This window comes from Felis catus, chromosome F1 (assembly GCF_018350175.1).
Source record: "Felis catus isolate Fca126 chromosome F1, F.catus_Fca126_mat1.0, whole genome shotgun sequence".
Classification (NCBI taxonomy): Eukaryota; Metazoa; Chordata; class Mammalia; order Carnivora; family Felidae; genus Felis; species Felis catus.
The window spans coordinates 27707074-27727616 of record NC_058384.1 but is presented as its reverse complement, the minus strand read 5'-3'; the positions used below and the strand labels follow the sequence as shown (position 1 = coordinate 27727616).

The following is a 20543-nucleotide window of genomic DNA, read 5'->3' as shown; positions in this document are numbered from 1 at the left end:
CCACTGGCTTCTCCCATAAATATAAAACAAGGGGGGAAAAAAGGAAAACAGGCAAAATATTACAGAAGGGATACAATAATGATGCCAGCCCACCTTTCTAGGGAAACACTTCAGGTGACCATCTGTGAGGAGAGTACCGTCGTTACCCCACGGAGCCTGTGGGAAGGAACCTGCCAAACGTTGCCCCACTTAGGCTGTATCCCAGTTGGAATTTCAATGCAGACGCTGGGAGCCAGAGCCCAAAGGTTTGCCCACCCATCTCCAACTCCCTTTCAGCATAAGGAAGGCACACGCACCTGGGGAATTTTGCTGACACTGTCTCACAGGAATGCCCGGAATTCTGGAGCAAAGTAAGCTATGGACTGTCTGCATTTGGCACTGCAGATCCTTGTCTTCCAGGGTCAAGCGAGGAGCTGGTATACAGCAGACGCTCAATGAATGCAGGAATTAAGGAACGATCTAAGATACTCTAGGTTTTTCATGGGAAATAAAGAGAATAAACCCTGAAATTAGAACGAGACCAAATTCCCCGATTCATTCCCCAGCTGCTCATGCACACAGGCCATGGGGTATGATGGCTGCACGGATGGATCCCAGACGACTTGGCCTTGCCAGGCTCTGTGTGGATTCACCACTGGCTATGCCCAGGGACTTCCCAACAAGAGTTATATGATGTTGCTGGTGATGCTGGCAAACAGAGCCAGACCACCTGTGACCATATCCTGATTCCATTGCCTACTATCTGTGCCTACTATTGGTTACATCACTTGACCTCTTTATGCCCCAGTTTCCTCATCTATAAAATGGGGATAATAGTAATACCCACCTCAAAGGGTTTGTGAGGATTAAATGAGTGAACACATATAGAGCACTTAGAGCAGTGCTGGTGGTTTAAGTGTCAGCTATTGTCACCTCCCTTCTTCCTCTAAGGATCCCAGTGCTCTTTTCTTACTCTGTTTCTCTGCCATGTACTGCCTCAGAATCTTATCTTGAGAGCTAGATGCCCGAGTACAGGACCATCTCTTTTCCATGTCCCTTCAAGGCCTGTGTCAAGGACACAGGGCAGGTTTAAATTGAGGAGCAACTGCCTTTTGATCAGCATCCTGGGGGTGGGGGGAGATCCCTGGAAGGTTCTGGGAAGAGAGGGAGACAAATGACAAAGTGGTGGGCTCACGAAAGGGGCCCTTGACAAATGACTGGAAGGACTGGGTGGACAGATGGGGAAGAGCAAAGGCCCCTGTCCTTTTATTGGAGAACTCCTTGTGGCTCCCTGAACAAGACAGTGGCTCCCCAGGGGCTGGGCTGAGGGTTGGTCTCCCTGGTTCTCTCTGTTGGGATGAGTAATATGGACCAGGGCAGAGGGTCTATATCAATCTAGCCCAGCAGAAAAATGAATGAAAATTGAATTCCCCAAGGAGAATCGGGGAGCTGTTATCCAGACAGAGATAAATCAAAGGATGCCACGGAGAAGGGGGAGAGCAGGTTTCCAATAGCAGGGGAATAATTAAGGAAACAGTTTCAAAATGCAAATGATGAAAGAGGGTTTGAGAGGCTGGAGGACAAGGAGGAGGTGACTGGCGATGGGGTGATGGGGAGCCGGGGTGGTGAGCGGAGAAAGGGGCTGGGGTTCAGAACTCCTGGCCTCAGAGGGTGAAGTCGCCTACTCCGGGAAGCTCCTAAAATGGAAGGGTCAGAAGACACAGGAGTCTGTGTGCAGAGTGGAAAGAGCGCCAGAGCCGGAGTCAAAGGCTGGATTTCATCTCCAGTTGGCTCTGCAACTTATTAGCAGTGTGACCTTAGGCAAACCACTTAACCTCTCCGTTTCCTGATAATCATACCCAAACCCAGCAGGATTATGAAGATCAAACGAGATAAAATATGTAGAGGAAGTTTGTAAACTGTAAAGTGCTAGACAAATGCAAGCTATAATCATTTTCCTAAATTGGGTTTCTGAAGACCGTTCCCTCAGAACGGGATCCGCTGACGTGTTGGGGTTGGTTCCTGGACACTCTTATTGACTGACTGCCCTGACAGAACTTAGACCTGGGCAAAGCCACGTCACCGATGGCCCATCCTCTGGTGCCCACCCTTCAACTGAGTTGTAGCCTAAAGCCACAGGTCTGAGGTCTGCTCTAAGGACTATTGCTCCTGGGGGATCACCAGCTAGCCCTGGGGGGCCTTCACTGAGAACACCCCTGCTGAGGTCAGCTCAGAGTTTAGGTCCACACAGATCATCCAGGAAGTCTTCCTGTGGGATTCAGTGACTCCCCGCATTCTCTGGGGGGGGGGGGGGGGGAGAGGCGACCTTAGCCCCTGTTAGCCTCAGCTTTTTCATCCTCCAAATAGGTATAACAATACCATTTATTGAATTGGAATGAGGAATAGATGGAATTATGCAGGTAGAAGCACTTACCTGAGCGCCTGGCACAGTTTCAAACTGTCAATAAATGTGAGTTGTTATTATTACCACTGTGTGCTGTTATATTGTTGTTATTGCTATCAGCAGCAGTAGGCACTAAAAATTCTATTCAAGGAAAGCTTTTCATTGGGGTTTCATCATTTACAGATGGGAAAGCTGAGGCCCCAGGAAGGAAGCGAAATGCCTTGTCAGACGTATGGTGTTAATGGCAGATGTTGAAAATGGGACCCAGCTCATACTTCTAGAAAAATCTCGAAGGTGGAAAGGGCATAGATTGGCTGAGCTGCCTTGTTTGTATGAGCGGGGAGGCTTTGGGGTGCAGGGGAGCGGCTGCCCACAAGTTGAAGAACTGAGAACCAGCTGGACCTCCCAGGGCTCTTCTGCCGCCGGATAAAGGTGAGAATGGCATCTGCTGAATCAGCACTGGGCCAGGAGAGTCCCCACCACAGCAATGCTGTCCCTCACCCAGTGACAGGCTGGTGACATGCAATGAAGAGGGCAGGACCTGGGCAGGCTCATACCAGGGCAGCAGAGCTGCAGAAAGCATTTCATTTCATTTCATTTCATTTCATTTCATTTCATTTGCATGTTTAAAATATAATTTTTAATTATAAAAGTACCCCATATGCTGTCTCTATAAATATAAATTTATATAAATATTTTAAATATAGCACAATCAGTATAAATATAATATAAATGTAATTTATTTTATAACAATTATAGATATCATATGTAAAACAAATATATATTTATATATTATTAAATTATATGTAAATATCATATTAAATATATGATATATTAAATATAATATAAACATTTAACATAAATATAATATAAATATTTTATCCTTTACTAATGTTACTGAAAAAATATAAACACTTTACAGAAAATCTGGAAAAGAGAAAAAAGAAAAAACTTCCATAATACATCTCCCTAACACACTTTTCTCCCACTATATTATTGAACAACATTTTGACATATTTCCTTCCAGTGTTTTCTCAATGCTTTAGAAAATAATTTTCTTAGCTTTTTCTGCTTTATAAAATAATTGAGGAAACTTAGAAAAACTAAAAAAATACAAATATCCACTGTACAGATAAGCACTTTTATATTTTAACATAGACTTTCTATCTATGCTGCTAAAAAAAATCCCCTGAACTTCATATTTACTTTTTTTCTAATAAATCTCACTTTTCTACATTGTTAAATATTTTCTGTTGTATTTTCCAACAACAGTATAACATTCCATTTTATTTACTCTATTTAATAATCCCCTATTGTTGGATATATAGTTTATTCTCTTTTCAAAATATTATAAACATCCTTGTGATTAACTCTTTACAAACATTCTTGATTACTTTCTGTGGCTAAATTTCTATATGGATTGGGTCAAATCCATCACATTTTTAGGCTATAAAATATATTGCCAAAGTGCCCTCAGAAGACATTGGTGCTCAGTGCGCCCCCACCAGAAAACTGTTTTCTAATTTCCCCACCCTCTAGCCAACGATGTGTATTATCATCACTTTTATCTCTGACTAACATTTTGGAAGACTTCTAATAGTGCATCATTCTTTTTAAACATTTGGTATGTCACAAGCATTCCCATGTTGCTAGATTTCATAATTAGTTTCAATAATTGTATAACATATTACCAAGCAAATTTAATCCACGTCACTAAACCATTTTTTCTTTTGTTGGATAGGAGAGGTTTTTTTTTTTCCTCCAAACCATAATGTTGTAATAAGCATATTCATGTATGAAACCTTCCGCTTCACATTTTAGATTATTTCCATGGAGTAAACACTCACAAGTGGAATTCTATGAGCCACAGCGTGTGAAAAAAACTAGGGGGGTTGATGCTACTGCCGAATTGCTTTCCTAACGGATTTAAGAGTTTATTAGCACCCAGCAGTATTTGTGAGAATACCAGCTTCGAAGCACTTTCACCAGCACCCAAATTCTAGGATTCCTCCCACCCCAGCTGGTCGTTTAACACACAAAACTGAAGAATGTACTATGATATTTTGATTTGCATGTCTTTGATGGCTAACGAGGCTGGCATTTTCTCGTGTTTACTAGTTACATGTTGGTAAAAAAAATTTTTTTTCCGTAAGCACTTAAAATGTCACCGGTTTTTTGCTTTTTTCTTGCACATTGACTCCAGTGTGCAAGAGGAGTCACCTCGCAGGTCAACAGGGCAAGAGATGATGCCAACCCAGTACCAGGACACATGAAAGTCACTGAGACTTCACTGAAGACAAATTCTAAGCGCAGATGGCCATGCCCTCCTCCCCCACCTTCTTGTTCGTCCCTCACCAACCCTGGGGTCCCTTGTTTAGGGACAACGCCAGGAGAAAAAGCAGGGGACGCTCTGAAGGTTTGGAGAGGGCACCCGGTCCCTTTTCCCACCCTAGCCGGACTTGACTAGGCTGAGAGGGCACATCTGTCTACACCTCTGGAACGCAATTCAGGATGGGGGTGTCGCGAGGGTGGGATCCGTAGGGCCTCGGGGTCCCGTGGCAAGGGAGGTGGGCTTCCCACGCACGCAGCCAAGTGGCGTCGAGCATCTGGTGAAGCACCAGAGAACCTCAGCGGCCACCTGCCCCAGTGGTGGGCCTTCTGTTTTACTTCCACCAGGAACGTGCGTTGAGAAATTTAAGTGTGCATGTGTGCCTTGTAAAAACGACAAGCCACACATGCTCCCTCGCTGGTTAGCCCGGGTGTCCGTGTGCGCGTCGCCGCCCTGCACGCACGAGGTCGAGAATTGTTCAAATCGCCCGCGGTTGCAGCCGGCGAGACAGAGCGGTCTCTGGGGACCGAGAACAGGACCCAGCTGAGCCGGCGTGGCCAGAGCGGCGCCCGAAGCCAGGCAGCCAGAAAGGTGCGGGGACCCGACGCGGCCGAGAAGGAGAGCGGACTCCCCGCGGCAGGCCGCGGTGAGCGGGGGCGCGCATCGGGGGTCCGCGCCCGGCCACCTCCGCGCACAGCCCCCGGCCGCCTTCCCCCGCCCGCCGCTGCCCGCTGCGTGACTCGAGCCTTCCTGGCCAAGTACGGGCTGTCCCTGGCCCAACCTCAGCCAGACGCGGGGGAGAGAGAGCAAGGGCTGGGAAGCGCCGGCGGGAAAGGAATTGGCCAGAGGAGAAGAGGAGGAGGAGGAGGATAGAGTCCCGGGAGGAGAGAAACCCCGGACCGATGGCGCGCGAGCGGAAGACTGCGTGCGGCCCGGGCCTTCGGAGGGTCTGCCCCGCCTTTCCCCATCCTTTAGTCCGAATGGAGGGGCAGTGGGGACCCAAGCCTCAGGCCGGGTCCGGTTCCCCGCAAGACCCGCGGAAACCCACAAGCCCTGGGCGCAGCCGTCCAGGACCACCTGCTGCCGCGACCGAACCCGCCGCAGTATTTATACCCAGGGAGCGAGCCCGCACGGCCAGGCGCGGGCGTGGAGGGGGTGGGGGGAAGGGCCCGCGAGGCCCCGCCCCGTTCTTTGCGGCCCCGCCCCCTGCCCTTCCCTCCACACTCGGGGCGCCGGGACCCCCACTCCGGCCCGGGTCCGCGGCCCGCTGCCGGGTGTGGGGATTGGCTGAAGGGCGGGCCTCCCTGCGGAAAGCGACGTCACGGCCGTTCCTGCAGTGTGAATGAATCAAAATGCCTGGGTGACCGCGGCCTCCCGGGCGGCCGGCACGCGAAGGGTGGAGGGGGAGGGGGAGAGCAGCGGGCGGGGGAAGGAGGAGGGGAAAAAAGCCAGAGCTGCAGCAACAGCGTCTCCTCAACCCGGGATGTGCACCTACCCCGGAGAGCGAGATCAAAGGGATTTGAAACAGACTGAGGACTGGCGGGGGGAGGGGGCCAGCCAGCCTGTGGAATCCTCCCGGAGAGGCGGAGGGTCTGGCTTCCACCGTGACTTCGGCGGCCTGGTTGGGTTTTGTATTATTATTTTCAAATTTCTGAATCCAGCTTAAGCGAGAGAGATCTCCGTAGACTGCGACTCCCTGGCTCTCGCTCCAAGATGATGCAGAGCGCAGCTGTCCCCGCGGAGGGGGCTGTCAAGGGGCTCCCGGAGATGCTTGGTGTGCCGATGCAACGTAAGACACCCCCCTTTCTCGCGGATTTAATTTGATAACAAGACAGCCAGCAGGCTTGGCCGGTACGGGGCGGGTCGGACGCTGCGTGTAGCCTGGACTGGAGGGGCCGGGCGGGGCGAGGGGCCGCCGGCCCCGGTGCAGAGGCGGTCACAGGGCAGGGGCACTGGCCAGAGTGCGTTTAAAGGGCCTGGCTCTTGGCTTTTGGGGCCGAAAGTGAAAGCCCCCCGATAGTGCTCGAGGCCAGCCGTGGGTACCGAATCTCGCATCTCCAGCCCATTGCTTTTCTAGGAGCGCTGGGAGAGTGCTGTTTGGGGACTCCATGGGAAGGAGCTGAAGGCCAGGCCTGAGGGCTGGGGTGGTCTCTGTAAATCATCCTCCTTCCCGGGGTGACGGTCAAAGCTCGAAGTACCGGCTGTACAACTTCACCCCAGCTGGCGGGAAGTTGGAGAGCGCGTCCCCCGCCCCCGGGGCTGGCGGCGCAGAAGCCCAGGCCACACGCTCTGTCCCCGCGCGCTGGGCGTGCGCGCCTGGTGCGTCCTCAGCCGCTGCTGCCGGCGGCGCCTGCAGCCTGCGCCGCCGGGGATTGCCTGCTCCCAGTGAAGTCGACTCGCCATGTTCCAGCTAGCCGAGGAATGCAGGGGAGGGAGAAGCACCGGGACGAAGTTGTGAACTCGTCTTTGCGCACAGCCTTTGAGCACATGAGGACACAATCTCAGGATGGCTTAGACTCGGAAGGGGAGAGACTAGGTGTTTGGGCGCTATGCTCGCCCACCCACTTTCTTTCCCGCGCCCGAAACTAGCAAGACCGAGGGAGCTCGGGGCGTGTTTATCCCCAGGTCTCTCTGTGTGTGTTTGGGTTTGCGCGCTCAGGCATTTTCCCGGAGGGAAGCTATCTATGTCCCTCACTCCCAAACGGAGTCTTCGATGGAGAATATATGCAGAGGTCGGAGCAGTTCCCGGGGCATCGCGCGCGCACGGCGGGCTCCTAGCGAGTCCTGCTCTGCAGGCTGGAGGGCTCTGCGTAACACCCCTGGGCACCGTGGAGAGGGAAAGGTTCCTTCACTCCGTTTGCCAAGGGGCTTTGCTTCCGCCCGCGATTTCTTTAGTGGAGCGGTAGCTACGTTCTCGAGGTTTATTTTAAGTAAATAAAATAATGGTGTCTACCTACGAACTAGGGCGCACGGCTGCGCCCTCCTGCGCCCTAGCTCTCCACCGCAGGGATTCTGCTTGGACCATATCTCAACGGGCAGAGTGGCGAGCGTACGTCCTGGGCTTCCCTGGGAAGTTTTTGAGAAGGAACTAGAAGGGGATAGCTTCGCCCAAACCGATTTAGGTTGTTTTTGGCTATATCCTGCAGTTATCCATTGTCTTTTCCTGTCAACTGTTGGCAAACAGTTCCACGTCGGCACCGCGTCTTGGGTAGTTTACTGCTGACCTAGATGTATCTGTAGAAGGCATTGGGGGTTCGCTGCTGCCCTTGCTGCCCCCACCCCACCACGCGCAAGGAGTGGGTTCTCAGCCCCTGCACAAACAGAACCACAGAAGCTGGCAAAGGAGCTCCAAGTCCTTAAGCCGATTGTAGCTCTGCGTGAGTGAGGGGAGTGTGTGAGTGGGCAGAAGGCGTGTGTGTGACTCATGTCCTTGTTGCCTGGTAAGTCTGTGCTTTAATAGTTGTGGTCCTTAGGTGGACTGTCAGGACCGCAAAGAAGGAAGGGTGGGGGGAGACTGCTCTGACAGCCCTTTTCCAGGATGCTCCACGCACACTCTTAGATTGTCTCACTTTTTCCCTTACTCAGAGACAACTTTGATTTCCACCTCAAAAACTCAATTTCCTAAAATGCCTAGAGCTTGCTTTCAGAGCTACAGTTCACCAGGGCTTGAGTTGGGGTTCCAACCATAGAAAACTCTGTGAGGCAGAACAGGACTCTGGTCCCCTGCGCCCAGCAGAGGCAATGTCCAACCAGGAGAGGTTGGTCTGCCCTTCCTTTTGTATTGTCCTGGTTCTGTGGTCTGGGTTGCAGGGGGCAATGGTCAAAAATGAGGGGCCCAATCCAGGAAGATTTAGGAGTCCAGCTTTTTTTTTTTTTTCCTTTGGGGATGTGCATGGAACATACCCGCTTCCAGCAGATGCGGCTTCTGGCCATTAAGCTGTTGGTGCTGGGAACTGGGCATAGGTGGGGCGTGGTCCCCTCACACACATAGACACCGCCATTCTCTTTTATGGGGCAGGAGGCCCACTGGCCTAAGAACTCCTGGTGGGGTGGGGGTTGGGGGCATGCCCTTGGGCCTCAGGGGAGAAGGGTCATCCCAGGTCTGTGAGTGTTTAAACCTTGGGGGAGAGGAGAGAACAGAAAGGCTCTCCCGCAAGGGTTCTTCCAACCCCACAACTGGAAGGTTTGGGTTGACCCCCACCCCCAGCCGGACATACACAGACACATATTCATTTCTTCACTCTGAGCCACCACAGATGGAGCACTTCAGAGCACAGATGTGGGGATCCCCCATCCTGGGTCCTTCTGGTGCCCTGGCCTCATAGGGGCATTTTAGGGATTTGAATCCAGTTTGCTTCACCTGCAGTCGGAATATTCTTTTGGGCTTGGCTGAGTTACACTCCCTTATGGAAAACATTACCAAGTAGTGTAAGAAATTCTCTCTTGGCCTTCTTGCTTGCTCTTTGCCCAACCCCTCCACCCCCCCCCCATCCTGGGCGGACTTGTTAGTGTGGTTGACCCCCTCCTGCTTCCCTGAGGTGGGGTTACAGGGCTGGTAAGAGCATCGCCAATTCGACAGCGACGGGCAGCCCAGTGGGGCCCACGCCAGGCTCAGACTTTTCGAGAGGTGCTTGAGGATCTTCATCTGATTGAGGGGCATCAGCGTGGGGCAAGAAAGCTCGGGAAGAATGGAGCCAGAGGAGTCAGGGAGTGATCCCGGAGCGACCTGGGGTAGAGAAGGGGAGCCCCACCACCTTAAATCTTCCCCGGGTTGCCGTGCATCCCGGCTTCTGCCTCTGGGGTCAGTGTTTTCTAAGGAACTCAACCCCCCCTCTCCTTACTCTGGGTGGCAGCTGGGCTGTTCGTAGGAGGCTGCACCCTCGAGGTCACATCCAGCACGGCCCAGGTCACATCCAGCATTGTCCGGAGGGCCCTTTTGAAAAATTTGGGTGTTCCCCCCCTCCCCCAGCCAGGTGGATAGGTTCAGAAAGGGACCCTGTTCTAAGCTAGTGGATCCCAGCTACTTAGCCCACACTTAGGGTCGCGGGTCTCTCAGGAATTCTGGGCACAAACTGCTAATGCCAAGGTCTTCCCCCTCCCTCCGGGCTGTAGAACGCCAAGGTCTGAATTCTCACAGCTCCCGACCCAGGGCGTGGGGGGGGGGGGCAGCGTTGGATGCGGTGATCGCCTCCCGATCTTCCTCCGAACCTGTCTGCTCCCTGAAATCATCGGTTTCCACACGCATCCGGGCCCTGCTGGCCCCTCTTGCACGCCAAGACGCCGCGGAACAGTAAGGGACATACAGGGAGGTGGCGTTTTATCCACCCCTTGCCTTCGGTTTGGGCCTGTTTCCCACACAGTCTCCCAGGGCACCGAGCGAAAGGACAACGGCCCCCGACGGCCCCCGGATTGCTGACTGGAGAGCTGGCCCACCGGGCGGGAGGAAGGGGAAATCCTCCCGGTCCAGGCGCGGAGTGATAGATGGGTAACATGTCTGGGACATCTCCCGTCCCACCCTTGTCTCCTAAAATATCTACTTCTTGCAGCTCTTGCGAACCCTGAAGCTGTGGGAAAAGGGTATTTGATTTTGTATTTGGTAGGATCTGGGTGAAGAACTTCTCTAGGACGCCCCACCTTTCTTCCCTTCCAGGGCGCGTGGGGGAAATCTTGCAGCACCGATCCAGTCAGAATCCCCGCCTCCGAACCTCTCTTCTTTGCAGTCCATTTCTTAAGGGAAGGAATGGACTCCTTTCCTCGGGGCCAGGAGTTCTTTCAAACTCTGGAGCAGCGATTCGAGCTTCTTTCCAGTCCTGCCTTCCCTGGTGGCGCCGGAAAGAAAAACAAGAAAAAAATTTATTATATGATATATATCTCCACGTATTATATATATGGAGAGACAGAGAGATATTGATTGATTCAGATTCCGATACAGAAATTCAGACAGCAGCCCCGGGCACCACAAATCTTCCCCGCGTCAGAAAAATATTGTCAGGCGTGAGCCAACTTTTAAAGGTCAGACGGGTGGCTGTCCCCGCCGGCAGATTCGGGCCTTTACGGGTTGGGGATTCAGATTCCCTAACCCCGGGATCCCACCCCAGCCTGGGGCCAGAGCTTCGCACCGCCCAGAAGGGAATTCGGAGAAAGCCGGGTGACCACGGCGGCGCCTCGTTTTCGGAGGCGGGTGGCCGAGGACATCCGAGGGGCGAGCGGGCTCTGGCCTCCCGCGTTCCACCGTCTGGATCAGAGAGGACAGTGAAGGCGGAGGGGAGCCCTCCTTGGCAGCGCGCGACCCCAGTGCGCTCAGGGATCGGAATTAACGATTTCACCCGGACAAGGAGCGGGCAGCCGGGGCGGGTGAGGGGCGAAGGTCTGCAATGAGCGGTCCCCAGTGTCCGGGGAAGATGGGAAGTCGGGACTGAGAAGAGGCAGCAGGACCTAACTCGAGTTGTTTCCTCGCTTGGCCGCAGTGCGGGCTCGTGGAAAACCAGCGCCAGGCGGGACTGGGCGGGAGCGGCGTCCTCGGGTCTGGGAGCGCGACCTGCGTGACCCCGGCGCGACCAGGGCAGAGCTCCTCCGCCCCGCGGGTAGGCGCAAGCCTGGGTGGCCCAGGAAACTGGCGATACATTCCTTCAACAGGCGTTTGCCGCGCACCTGCGGGTGCTGTGCGCTCACCCGACGCTTGCCCTGGATGTTGGAGGGCTTGCTAGTGGAAGCCAGTGCGGACAGGATGGCCTTTCTGGGGGAGCCGGCTTTACGCGCGCCACGTCCCGCAGCCCGAGACAGAGGCCGTGGCTGCGAAGGGGGCAAGGGGCGGACGACCTCTGTCTCCACTGCGCGCCCCATTCGGCATTCCCGCGCCTTGGCCCTTTCACTATCCAACCTTGCCGGGTCCGTTTCTCGGTTGACTATCCTGAGCGGGCCGGAGCGAGCCGGGACTGGCCAAGCCCGCGACCCGGTTCCCGCTTCCCTTTGGAGCGGTGGCAGGACTGCCCGCGGGGAAAGGCGCGGTAGGCGGGAGCGTCGACTGCGTGCCCAGCCGAGGGACCCCCGAAACCTCTCTTTCTCCCCATACTCATTTCTCCGCAAGCATTTGGGAAGACAAAACTAAACTCCAACTCCAGCGGCTCAAGCCTTTCCAGGACTTTAATCCTTGGAAAGGATTTTTTTTTTTTTTTTTTTTTTTTTCCTATTTGGGGAGCGGCTCCTCCAGCACGGATCCTGGAGGCAGCCAGCGGGTCCGCGAGGTCCGGGCACCCAGAGCGCCGTGCCCGCCTTCGAGCCTCGGCTCCGGGCCCTGTTCCCAGCACTTAGCGGACCTCGACGAGCCCTCGAAACGTGGCGGGCTCAAGGGAGATGAGGCCTCTACCTGGGCAGCTGATGAAGTAAATTAAATTCGACCTGGAGGTGTAGTTGGTGCCACAGTGTGTCGGGAAAGGCGCAAGGGCGCCGGCCGCAGGCTGCACCTGCCTTTCGGAGGAAGCCGCGGCGGGCGGGAGCCCAGCGCCGGCTTCAGTCTGGGGCCCTCAGAGGTTGGCTTCATCCAGGACGGGACTTTTTTGTTTTTTGTTTTTTTTTAGACGGCAGAGTGAATATCCTTTCAAGGGATCTGAAGGGTGAAACTAATCAGGAAGGAGAGGAATTATTAGCCAAGCCGGGACGGGATAAAACCGGGAACTACAGGAAGTTGAAGGAAGACCAAATGCTAGGTGTACCTTCCTCTAGACACGCCAGAAACAAAGCGGGGGGTTAAGGCAAGAATGTTGTCTGAGTGCTCTGGGGATTAGACCAACGCGAGTCCTCAAGCCGGCTTGGAGACCGCCTACAGCCCTGAAAATACCACGGTCCGTTTTTTAAAAATCGAGTCCTCCTGGGGGTGAGGTGGGGGTCGAGGGAAGCAGGGAGCCGGCAAAACAATTTCTTTCCAGTGAGTAGACAAAACACGGCCCACGGGGGTCGGGGGGCGTCTTCGGTTCTGAACAATGACCTGCTGACCCCCGCTGACCAGGTGTAGACAGCCTCAAGTCTAATATTCCCGTTGTCCTAACTTCCCATTTGCCTCGGATTTCATGCCCGTTCACTGTGTGCTACAGTCAATTAGTGAGTACTTAGCACCGCATTAGCAGGCAGAACCCAGAGGGACACCCTTGCTGAGGAGGCAGCTCTGGAGGAAGGGGAGGAGGGTTGCACCTGCAATTCTCCAGGGATGGAAAATTAGTTAACAGGGACTAACCTTTCCCTCCGTTTGTTAAAAAGACTGCTTTGAGCCTCTTGTTTTGGTCAGCAAGGATGGATATTTGGTGGATTTCTCTGGCTGGGAAACTAGTCTCATCCAAATTGAAGAGTTGTGGTTGGGGAGGGTTGGTGGCCTTCGATGGAGGGTCCTTGTATCATTGCTTTCATTTAGGGAAATTTATCAGGATTAGAGCCGAGAAGCTTCGGAATGCATAGAAACTCTGAGCCAGTTTAGCTGTTGACAGGGTGAAAGGAATAATACCACCTACTTTGGGACGCAAGGTTGGAAACGGACTGGACCAGCAGTTTGCGGTGGTAGAACCAGACACTGGGGTTGGAGATGGTGGGGGTGGGAGGGGGAAGGGTTCAAGTTTACTTTTGTAATGATTTTCTGCCTTTTTTCCCCTCTTAGAATGAGTGTTAACAAGGCCCACGGCACAGATGTGAGCAAACAGACAGGGTCTACTGCTTTTAGTAAAATCCCATCGTGGCTTACATGTCTGCCTTCATTCTCATTCTTTTTCTCTTCTTCCTTTCTTCCCTTCCCCAGTTCTTCCTTCCTTCTTTTGTGAGGTCTCTGGTACGTGCATGAATTCACAGCACAGGGGGTTTATTGGGGGTTGACTCTCTGACCGGCTGCAGGGTGGTGGGATCCCTTACCTTCTTTTTCGTAGTGTTTGGAGGCAGGGTAGTTTCTGGGTCCAGAGCCAAAGCCTCCTTGCAGCTGGGCTATTGTTGTTTGTGGTAGGGAAAAGTCACCTGAAACAGAGGCTGCTGTGGGATGAGATTTTACCTTTTTTCAGGTCCTAAGCTCTATAGGAGCCCTGATCAAAATGGAGCACAAATCAACCATTGTGAGGCACTACTGTTGGAAGTAGGTGGACAGGTTGGGTTTAATTGGCAAAATTAGAATTGATTCTCCCTTGGAAAATGTACTTCGGGTGAACTGTATGAACGGCGGATTGGAAAATCATCTTGGGAGGCAAATCTAAATCCTGTTGTTATTTTGGTGGATTTCTTTTCTCAGATTTCCTCCCCCTCCCCCCTGCCCTCCCTCCGACAGTCTGGGGCTAGCCACAGATGTTTTACTGTGGTATCTCACCCCCAAATGCCTTTAAAGTATAATTTACTTTAATTATAATGTTAGAGGGTTAAGGGATTGGTTCTGGGAATGGCTTAACAGAGACAAAACTTGCAGCCAAATTAATTGAAAGTTTCTTGTTATGAGGGAGAGATTGCCAAACATATGGAATACCGCTCCGGAATGAGACATCAGAAAAATACATTGTGGAGATTTAGCAATGACTAAATGTAAAGATGGAGTGGAAATAGAGATGTGCCTACAGCGTTTCCGTAGACTGCCAGTCATGGTTTAATGGGCTTTTTCTGTTTTATTTGCAATTACTGAGAATATCCAATATCCTACTGAAGAATATTATTTCTGTGTCAATATCTAATTTAGAACATAATCCCACACCTGTAGATACATATCTACATTATGTATTTTATTTACTACAGGACTGCTTCTATTAAACTGTGATCCACATTCAGCCTTAAAATGGTAACATCGAGATTGTCTCCAGGATACTTCTTGAATCTGATGTTTATATATTGGAGAGGTTACTGTTTTCTGAGCTGCCTGAGCAGAAAAAGAACAAAAGAGGTAGTCAAAGGGACCCCAAACCACCAAAGGAAACAAATAGGACCTGGGTGGGGGAAGGATTTTGAAGGAGTGGAGGGAAAAATTAGGTATGATCATTTCTGATATGAGAAGGCTTTTCTGACTTTTTTCTAGTTGTTAGTCATTTGTCCACACACACACACACAAACATACACACACACACACACACACACACACACACACACGGAAAAACTAGAAATGAGATGAACCATTTGAAGGTTGATGTATTTTTTAAGTATATAAGCAAATATAATTCTAATACAGAATATGATTTACCTTAAATGCAATACCAGGTTTTTTTTTTTTATTAAGGTTTTCTCAGGATTGTTGTGGCTCTAAGTTCACTGCCATCACAAAATACTACAATGTCCAATGCACCTTTGCTTCTTAAGTTTTGAAGAATTAATATTGGAATTTTATGCTTCAGTTGTGTTGTTTATGAGATAATTCTTACTAAGTTATGAAGAAATGTATAAAATATTTGGGAAATTTATGTTATGGTCTCTTTAACATGCATGGGTTCAGAATAGGGGAAAATATGAAAAAAAAAAAAAGGAAGCTATAAATTGTTCGGTAAAAACAAATTGTCCTTAATAGGAGGATGAGAAATAAAGAGCCAGGACAGTGGCGGGGGGGGGGGGGGGGAGCCCAGACACACAGAGTCATGATTTGTCATATAAAACTGCATCCTGGACCTCCTGTTCGTGGACTGCATGGATGAATTAATCCTCGGTTCCTTCCACCACAATTGTCAGGTGATTTAAAAGGGGAGTTGGGACCAGAAAACAGGATTCTCCTGTCAGTGGTGGTGGTGGCAACTTTGAATTGAAAAGCTTTATTTTTGAAATGTGTGTCCAGTACTAGAACTTTTAATTAATTTAATTTTAACTCTACCACTGTTAGAATTCTTAGAGTTGGAGATTCCAGAAGCTGGCCTTGAGTTTTGGCAGGCATGGTCCCATGCCTGGTATGTCCTGTGGTCATATGTCGATACACTTTAGAATTAGTCACTCCCAGACTAAATCAATAAGCCCCCACAGAGCGGACTTTCCCTAACCTGCCTTTTTAAAACCATCTTCCTTCTTACTCTGGGAACCTTAGATAATGGGCAGCAATGCTTACCATTCATTGACTGTTGTTTTCTCCCCCTTATATGTGGGGAAGGAATGGAGAATTCTAAGAAAAACAATATTTTTGCACAGTATTTCACTTGTATGTGTGTTTCCTTTAAGTCCCATTTGGCTTCTTTTTTTCAGTTTTAAGTCAGTAAAGAAACTTAACAAATATAAACAAAATCATGTATTTTTGGAAACATATATTGGCCAAATGTTATTTAAGATGAGCTCAAAAACCACTCACTTCTGGAGTTTGGAGCAAAAGGGTTTGGAGCGAAAGCCACTGGCTTTTGTGTTAGAAGCCTTGGTCTTCAGTCAGCCCCAGAACCTGTCCCAGACGAAAAGAAGCCTCTAGCCCCAGTTTGTGTCCCCACAGTTTGTGTCCCCAGCTGTGTCCCTTTAGGGAAGCTCTTTCAAGTGTAGATGCTCACTTTTACTGGGTTTCTGGTAAGAGTAAATGCACAAGCAGATTTGCAAGTACTTGACAAAGTTCAGAGCTGGGCAGTCTTAAAGACCAGGATGTTCCCAACTGGCAGATGGTGCTGCCCTCGCTGGCTGGAGTGCTCCTGGGTGTCCCAAGAGGGGCCGAGCCTACTGGGAGTGTTCCGGGATCTGCAGACCGGGAGCCCCAGAAGCGTCTCCCACAGACGCTGGCCCCCTATCCTGAAAGAAGCCGGGGACACCTTGGCATGAGCATGAGGGTGTTAAGTCAGATTGTGAAACAAAAGAGGGACTCTGTCCAAAGGGCAGTCAAAAAGTCTCGTGGGACTCCAAGGTGGAACATCAAAGTCCAAATTTTAAGAAATATTAATCTGATCTGGGGGCATGGTTAAATGAACAACATTATTCCTAATAGCACACAATAAATTAGTTTTAAAATATTAAGATAGTCATCAGCATTATGGTTCCAATAGAACTATCTGAAATTCCAATTCATTTTCCCGGAAAGATGCACTTTCTTCAATACATTTTAGAAGTTATTGTCAAGTGTGGTTTTCTAGCCTTAGTCTCTTTGGTGGAAAAAATGTTTTTCCTCGCCTTGTTCTTTCGTGATGAGAGATAGAAAACACCATTTTTCAAAGAATTAAAATCGATCAAACAAACACACGCAAACCGTCTCCAAAATGTTTCAGGGTGGCCCCTGGTTCCTTGAGAGCAGTTTCTTGGAAATGAAGAAACGTGAGTGGGGAATAAAATGCACAATACTTTTTATATGTCATGGGGAGGGGGAATTGTAGGGGGGCAATTTGGTCCACCACAGACCACATCAGGCCTTTCGACTGACCTCCCCTACTTCCCAGTTTTCTAAAACTTCACTAAGGGAGGAATTTGGGGATTTAAAATGGAATCCATCTTCGGATGGCCACTCTGAAAAATAAGCCCGTCATGCCCATGCCACAGGACTTTAGGTGATTTGAGGGCTGGGCATCATGTTATGGGTTTTATAAGCTCCCTTCATGAAGAAGTAGATTAAGGTTATGGGCAAAGAAAAGGTTTTTAGCCATTTCTTATCAAATAAGAAATAGTCACTTTTCCATTGGGCATTTAGATATCTCCAAGAAAAATACTCGAATCCTCAGTTGTTAATTTGAACTCAATCCACTCTTACCTGCATACATTACGGCAGAAGTGGAGTGAGCTCAGCTGGTTGGGGGTCCTAGCCTCCCTGTTCTCAACATTGACATATGGGGAGGGCACCAAGGTCTGGCAAATTTGCCCTCATTTTATGGAGAAGAGAGTCTGCCAGATTTCTTTATGCCAAATAGACTTAACCTTGTAATGTTGCATTATCTGCTATTTATACTCTGAGATTATGTTGATTAGAAAGGGGTATACATCTTCCAGATGCTTTAGAACTAAGGGGATGGAGGAGAGTTTTGAGTGTTTTGTGTGTGGGGAGGGTACGGATGGAGGGGGAGATTATATTGAGAAATAATGAAACATGAAATAATTTTAATGTACTTTAAGTATATAAATTCATCTTGTTGGCAACTGGCCATGGGAGAATGGAAAAGGGAGGTGCCATTGAGCTTGGACAATGGTATTATGGGGCCAGGTGTTTTATACTCATTCTCTGATGTGATCACACAGCAACCCTGAGAGACTGTGTTATCATCTCTGTTTTCCAGGTCAGGAAACTGGGGCTCAAAGACTGTAAACAGTTTGTCCAAGATCATATATAGGGTAGACTCCGATCTGAACCCAGGTCTAGCAGACTGTGATCTGGGATTTATTATAAACAGTTTGGCAGACCCAAAGATTTGAAGATCTAAACTCCAAGCAGGACTGAAAACTTTCAAATTCTCCCAAGAGTTTTCTAAAAGAATAGTTGAACAAAACGTTTCCACTTCGCCCTAGCTTCCTGTATCACTCAATGCCCGCTTTCCTCACGGCCTCGAGGTTGGACAGCTCTCTTATTCAGAGATGGCTTCCTTTCCATAGACAGAGCTCGACTTCGGAAGAATTGGCTTTTTTCTAGAATGGCGATGCCTCAGCCTGTGTGTGAGGAGGCGTGTGTGCAGGTTTATGTGTATGTGTGACTCTGTGTAAGTACTGTGGTGTATGTGTGCTTGTGTACCCGCGAGTGTGTGTTAAAAGTGTGTGTCTAAGTATATGCAACGATGTGTATGTCTGTGCGTCTATGTGAATGTGGTATGTGTGAGTGCCTTTGTGTATGTCTTAGGGTGTATCTTTGTTCATTTGTGGTTGTGTGTGTTTCTCTATGTGTGTTAGGACGCATATGTGTGTTTGTGTCATGTGTGTCTGTGCGTATACTGTTAAGTAGGTGCGAATATGTGTGTATATCTATGTGCTTATGTGTTTATGTGAGTGTGGGTGCAGGTGTCTGCATGGCGAGCAAGTGTGTCAAGGCAAGCCTGCTTGTCTATACATCTGCTCTGCCTGGGTTTAGGTCTGTGCTTTGAGCCATGTCACTCTGTAGGACTGACAGAAGATTCTGGGCCTCGCCGATGGGGAGTGTACTGTACTGTGTGATCCAGCATCTCCCCGGATTCCTTGGCTGTTCCACAGGCTTTGCTGTCTTTTCGTGACCAAGCTTCCTCTCCGCAGAGTCCCAGCAGAGAGCATCACCAAAGAACACTTGTGTGTGGATAAGATAAAAATTTTCATTTAAAATGAGATGACTCTTCATAATCAGGAACTGAGTTTATAGATTAAATTTTGTCTTGGTGGCTCCAAGGGCCTGCTTAAATACCAGTTTTGAAGGTGGAATTTTGTGATGTCAAACACCGCATAAAAAGTACGTCGAATTTACTGGGGATTTGGAAATCTTCTGGCTCCTTGGAAATTTTGGTTACAACTTAATTTCTGGTACGAGACCTACGTAATCTCTGTCCTGTTCAGGCTCTCTGAATTTAAAAATAATAATTTATTGTAGGTTTTAAAAAAGGCTCGTGTTGTTGCTCCTGGAAAAATTTCTAGATAGCTTACATTTCACACTAATCAAAATAATTACATGGAGTGCTGTCACCTGAAGTGTGGGATCTGAGTTCACAAGTCTCCACCCCCTCACAGGCAGGGATGAATCTGAACTTGACAGATGCCATCAACAAGCTGGCACCTTGCAGCTGGGTGGAGGGGATCAGCAGGACAGGGGCTCCTACTTCCCACCCTCGGGGCATTCGGTGTCCGTCCCATACAACACATGCATCCTCTGTCCAAAGGATCTAAATCTATGTCTCAAACATTTCCATCTGCCCAATTGTTAAGAAGCAACAGAGGCCGGCGGCTCATCTACTCCCTTGTCACTGGACACAGAGCAGCTTTGAGACTACCTCTCTGCCTCCATTTCCCCTCCATAAAATGACAGGGTAGCGCCAGCCAGGTGAGGCATGTCCAGGTCCCGCCCGCGCTCAGGTTGGGTTTAGCCAACCTTAAGCATAGGCTCCTGGTTCAAATCCCCGTTACCCCATTGTGGGACTTGGGGCACTTTGCTTCACCTCTCCAAGGCTCAGTTTTGTCATCTGTAAAATGGGGATAACAACACCTTCCTCACCAATTTGTACAGATTATTGACGGAATATACACCCAGGACCTGGCAGAGTTCACGACAGGCTCTTGATGTCTGGTTTTACCATTACTGGTATATTATGGATCTCTTAAATCATTTCTAGGTTACTTTTGTTTTTAAAAATGCCACTCCCCTCTCAAAATCTACGTTGGAATACAGCGTGAGAGGTTTTTTTGTTTTTGTTTTGTTTTCTTTTTTAACTTAAAAATCACCTTGGTTTGACCCTCACATTTTTGCCAAACTCGAGGACCCCAGTTTGGCCCCAAGGCCGCTGAGAACCCCCAGTTTGGGCGGCACAGATGGACTCAGCAGGGAGCATCCCTGCAAGCCGGAGGCTGAGATGGCTTGTCTGTCTGCTTTTAGTGTTGTTCCTAAACGTGATGTTGTCTCCGTTTCCAAGCCTCTAAAACTCCCCTGCCCGCCCTTCCCTGCATACATTAGCCTTAATGTATTCTCTCTTGAATACTCATCATATTAAGGCTCCCGGTAGATACCTAGCTCGAAATAAATTTTATGAGCACACATCCTCGCCCTCATCCCCATGCATTTGCGGCCGGCAGGAGAAATACAGCCGTATCTTTCCTGGAGGCAAGGCCAGACAACAATTAGGTGGGAATCGACGCCCTCTGGCCGCGGAGCCGGGCGGGGTGCGGGAGGGAGCCGGCGGGCGCACTCCCCGCGCCCAGAGGACGGTTCTCCGTCCGGGTTCTCCTAGGGTTCAATCGCGGGCACCGGCGGGGTACCCGGCCCTCGGACTCAGCCGTTCGCTCACA

The 20543-nt window shown here is 50.0% G+C and overlaps 1 protein-coding gene across 1 annotated transcript in view; it reads left to right on the top strand.

Annotated features, from left to right (window-relative positions):
- The first annotated feature begins 6164 nt into the window (after window positions 1–6164).
- LHX4 (LIM homeobox 4) overlaps window positions 6165–20543 on the top strand; it is a 46489-nt gene continuing 32110 nt past the window's right edge. Inside the window, exon 1 of the mRNA XM_003999287.5 lies at window positions 6165–6501. Within this exon, the coding sequence (XP_003999336.1) occupies window positions 6426–6501 (76 nt within the window). The 5' untranslated portion in view covers window positions 6165–6425. The remainder of the gene's footprint in view (window positions 6502–20543) is intronic.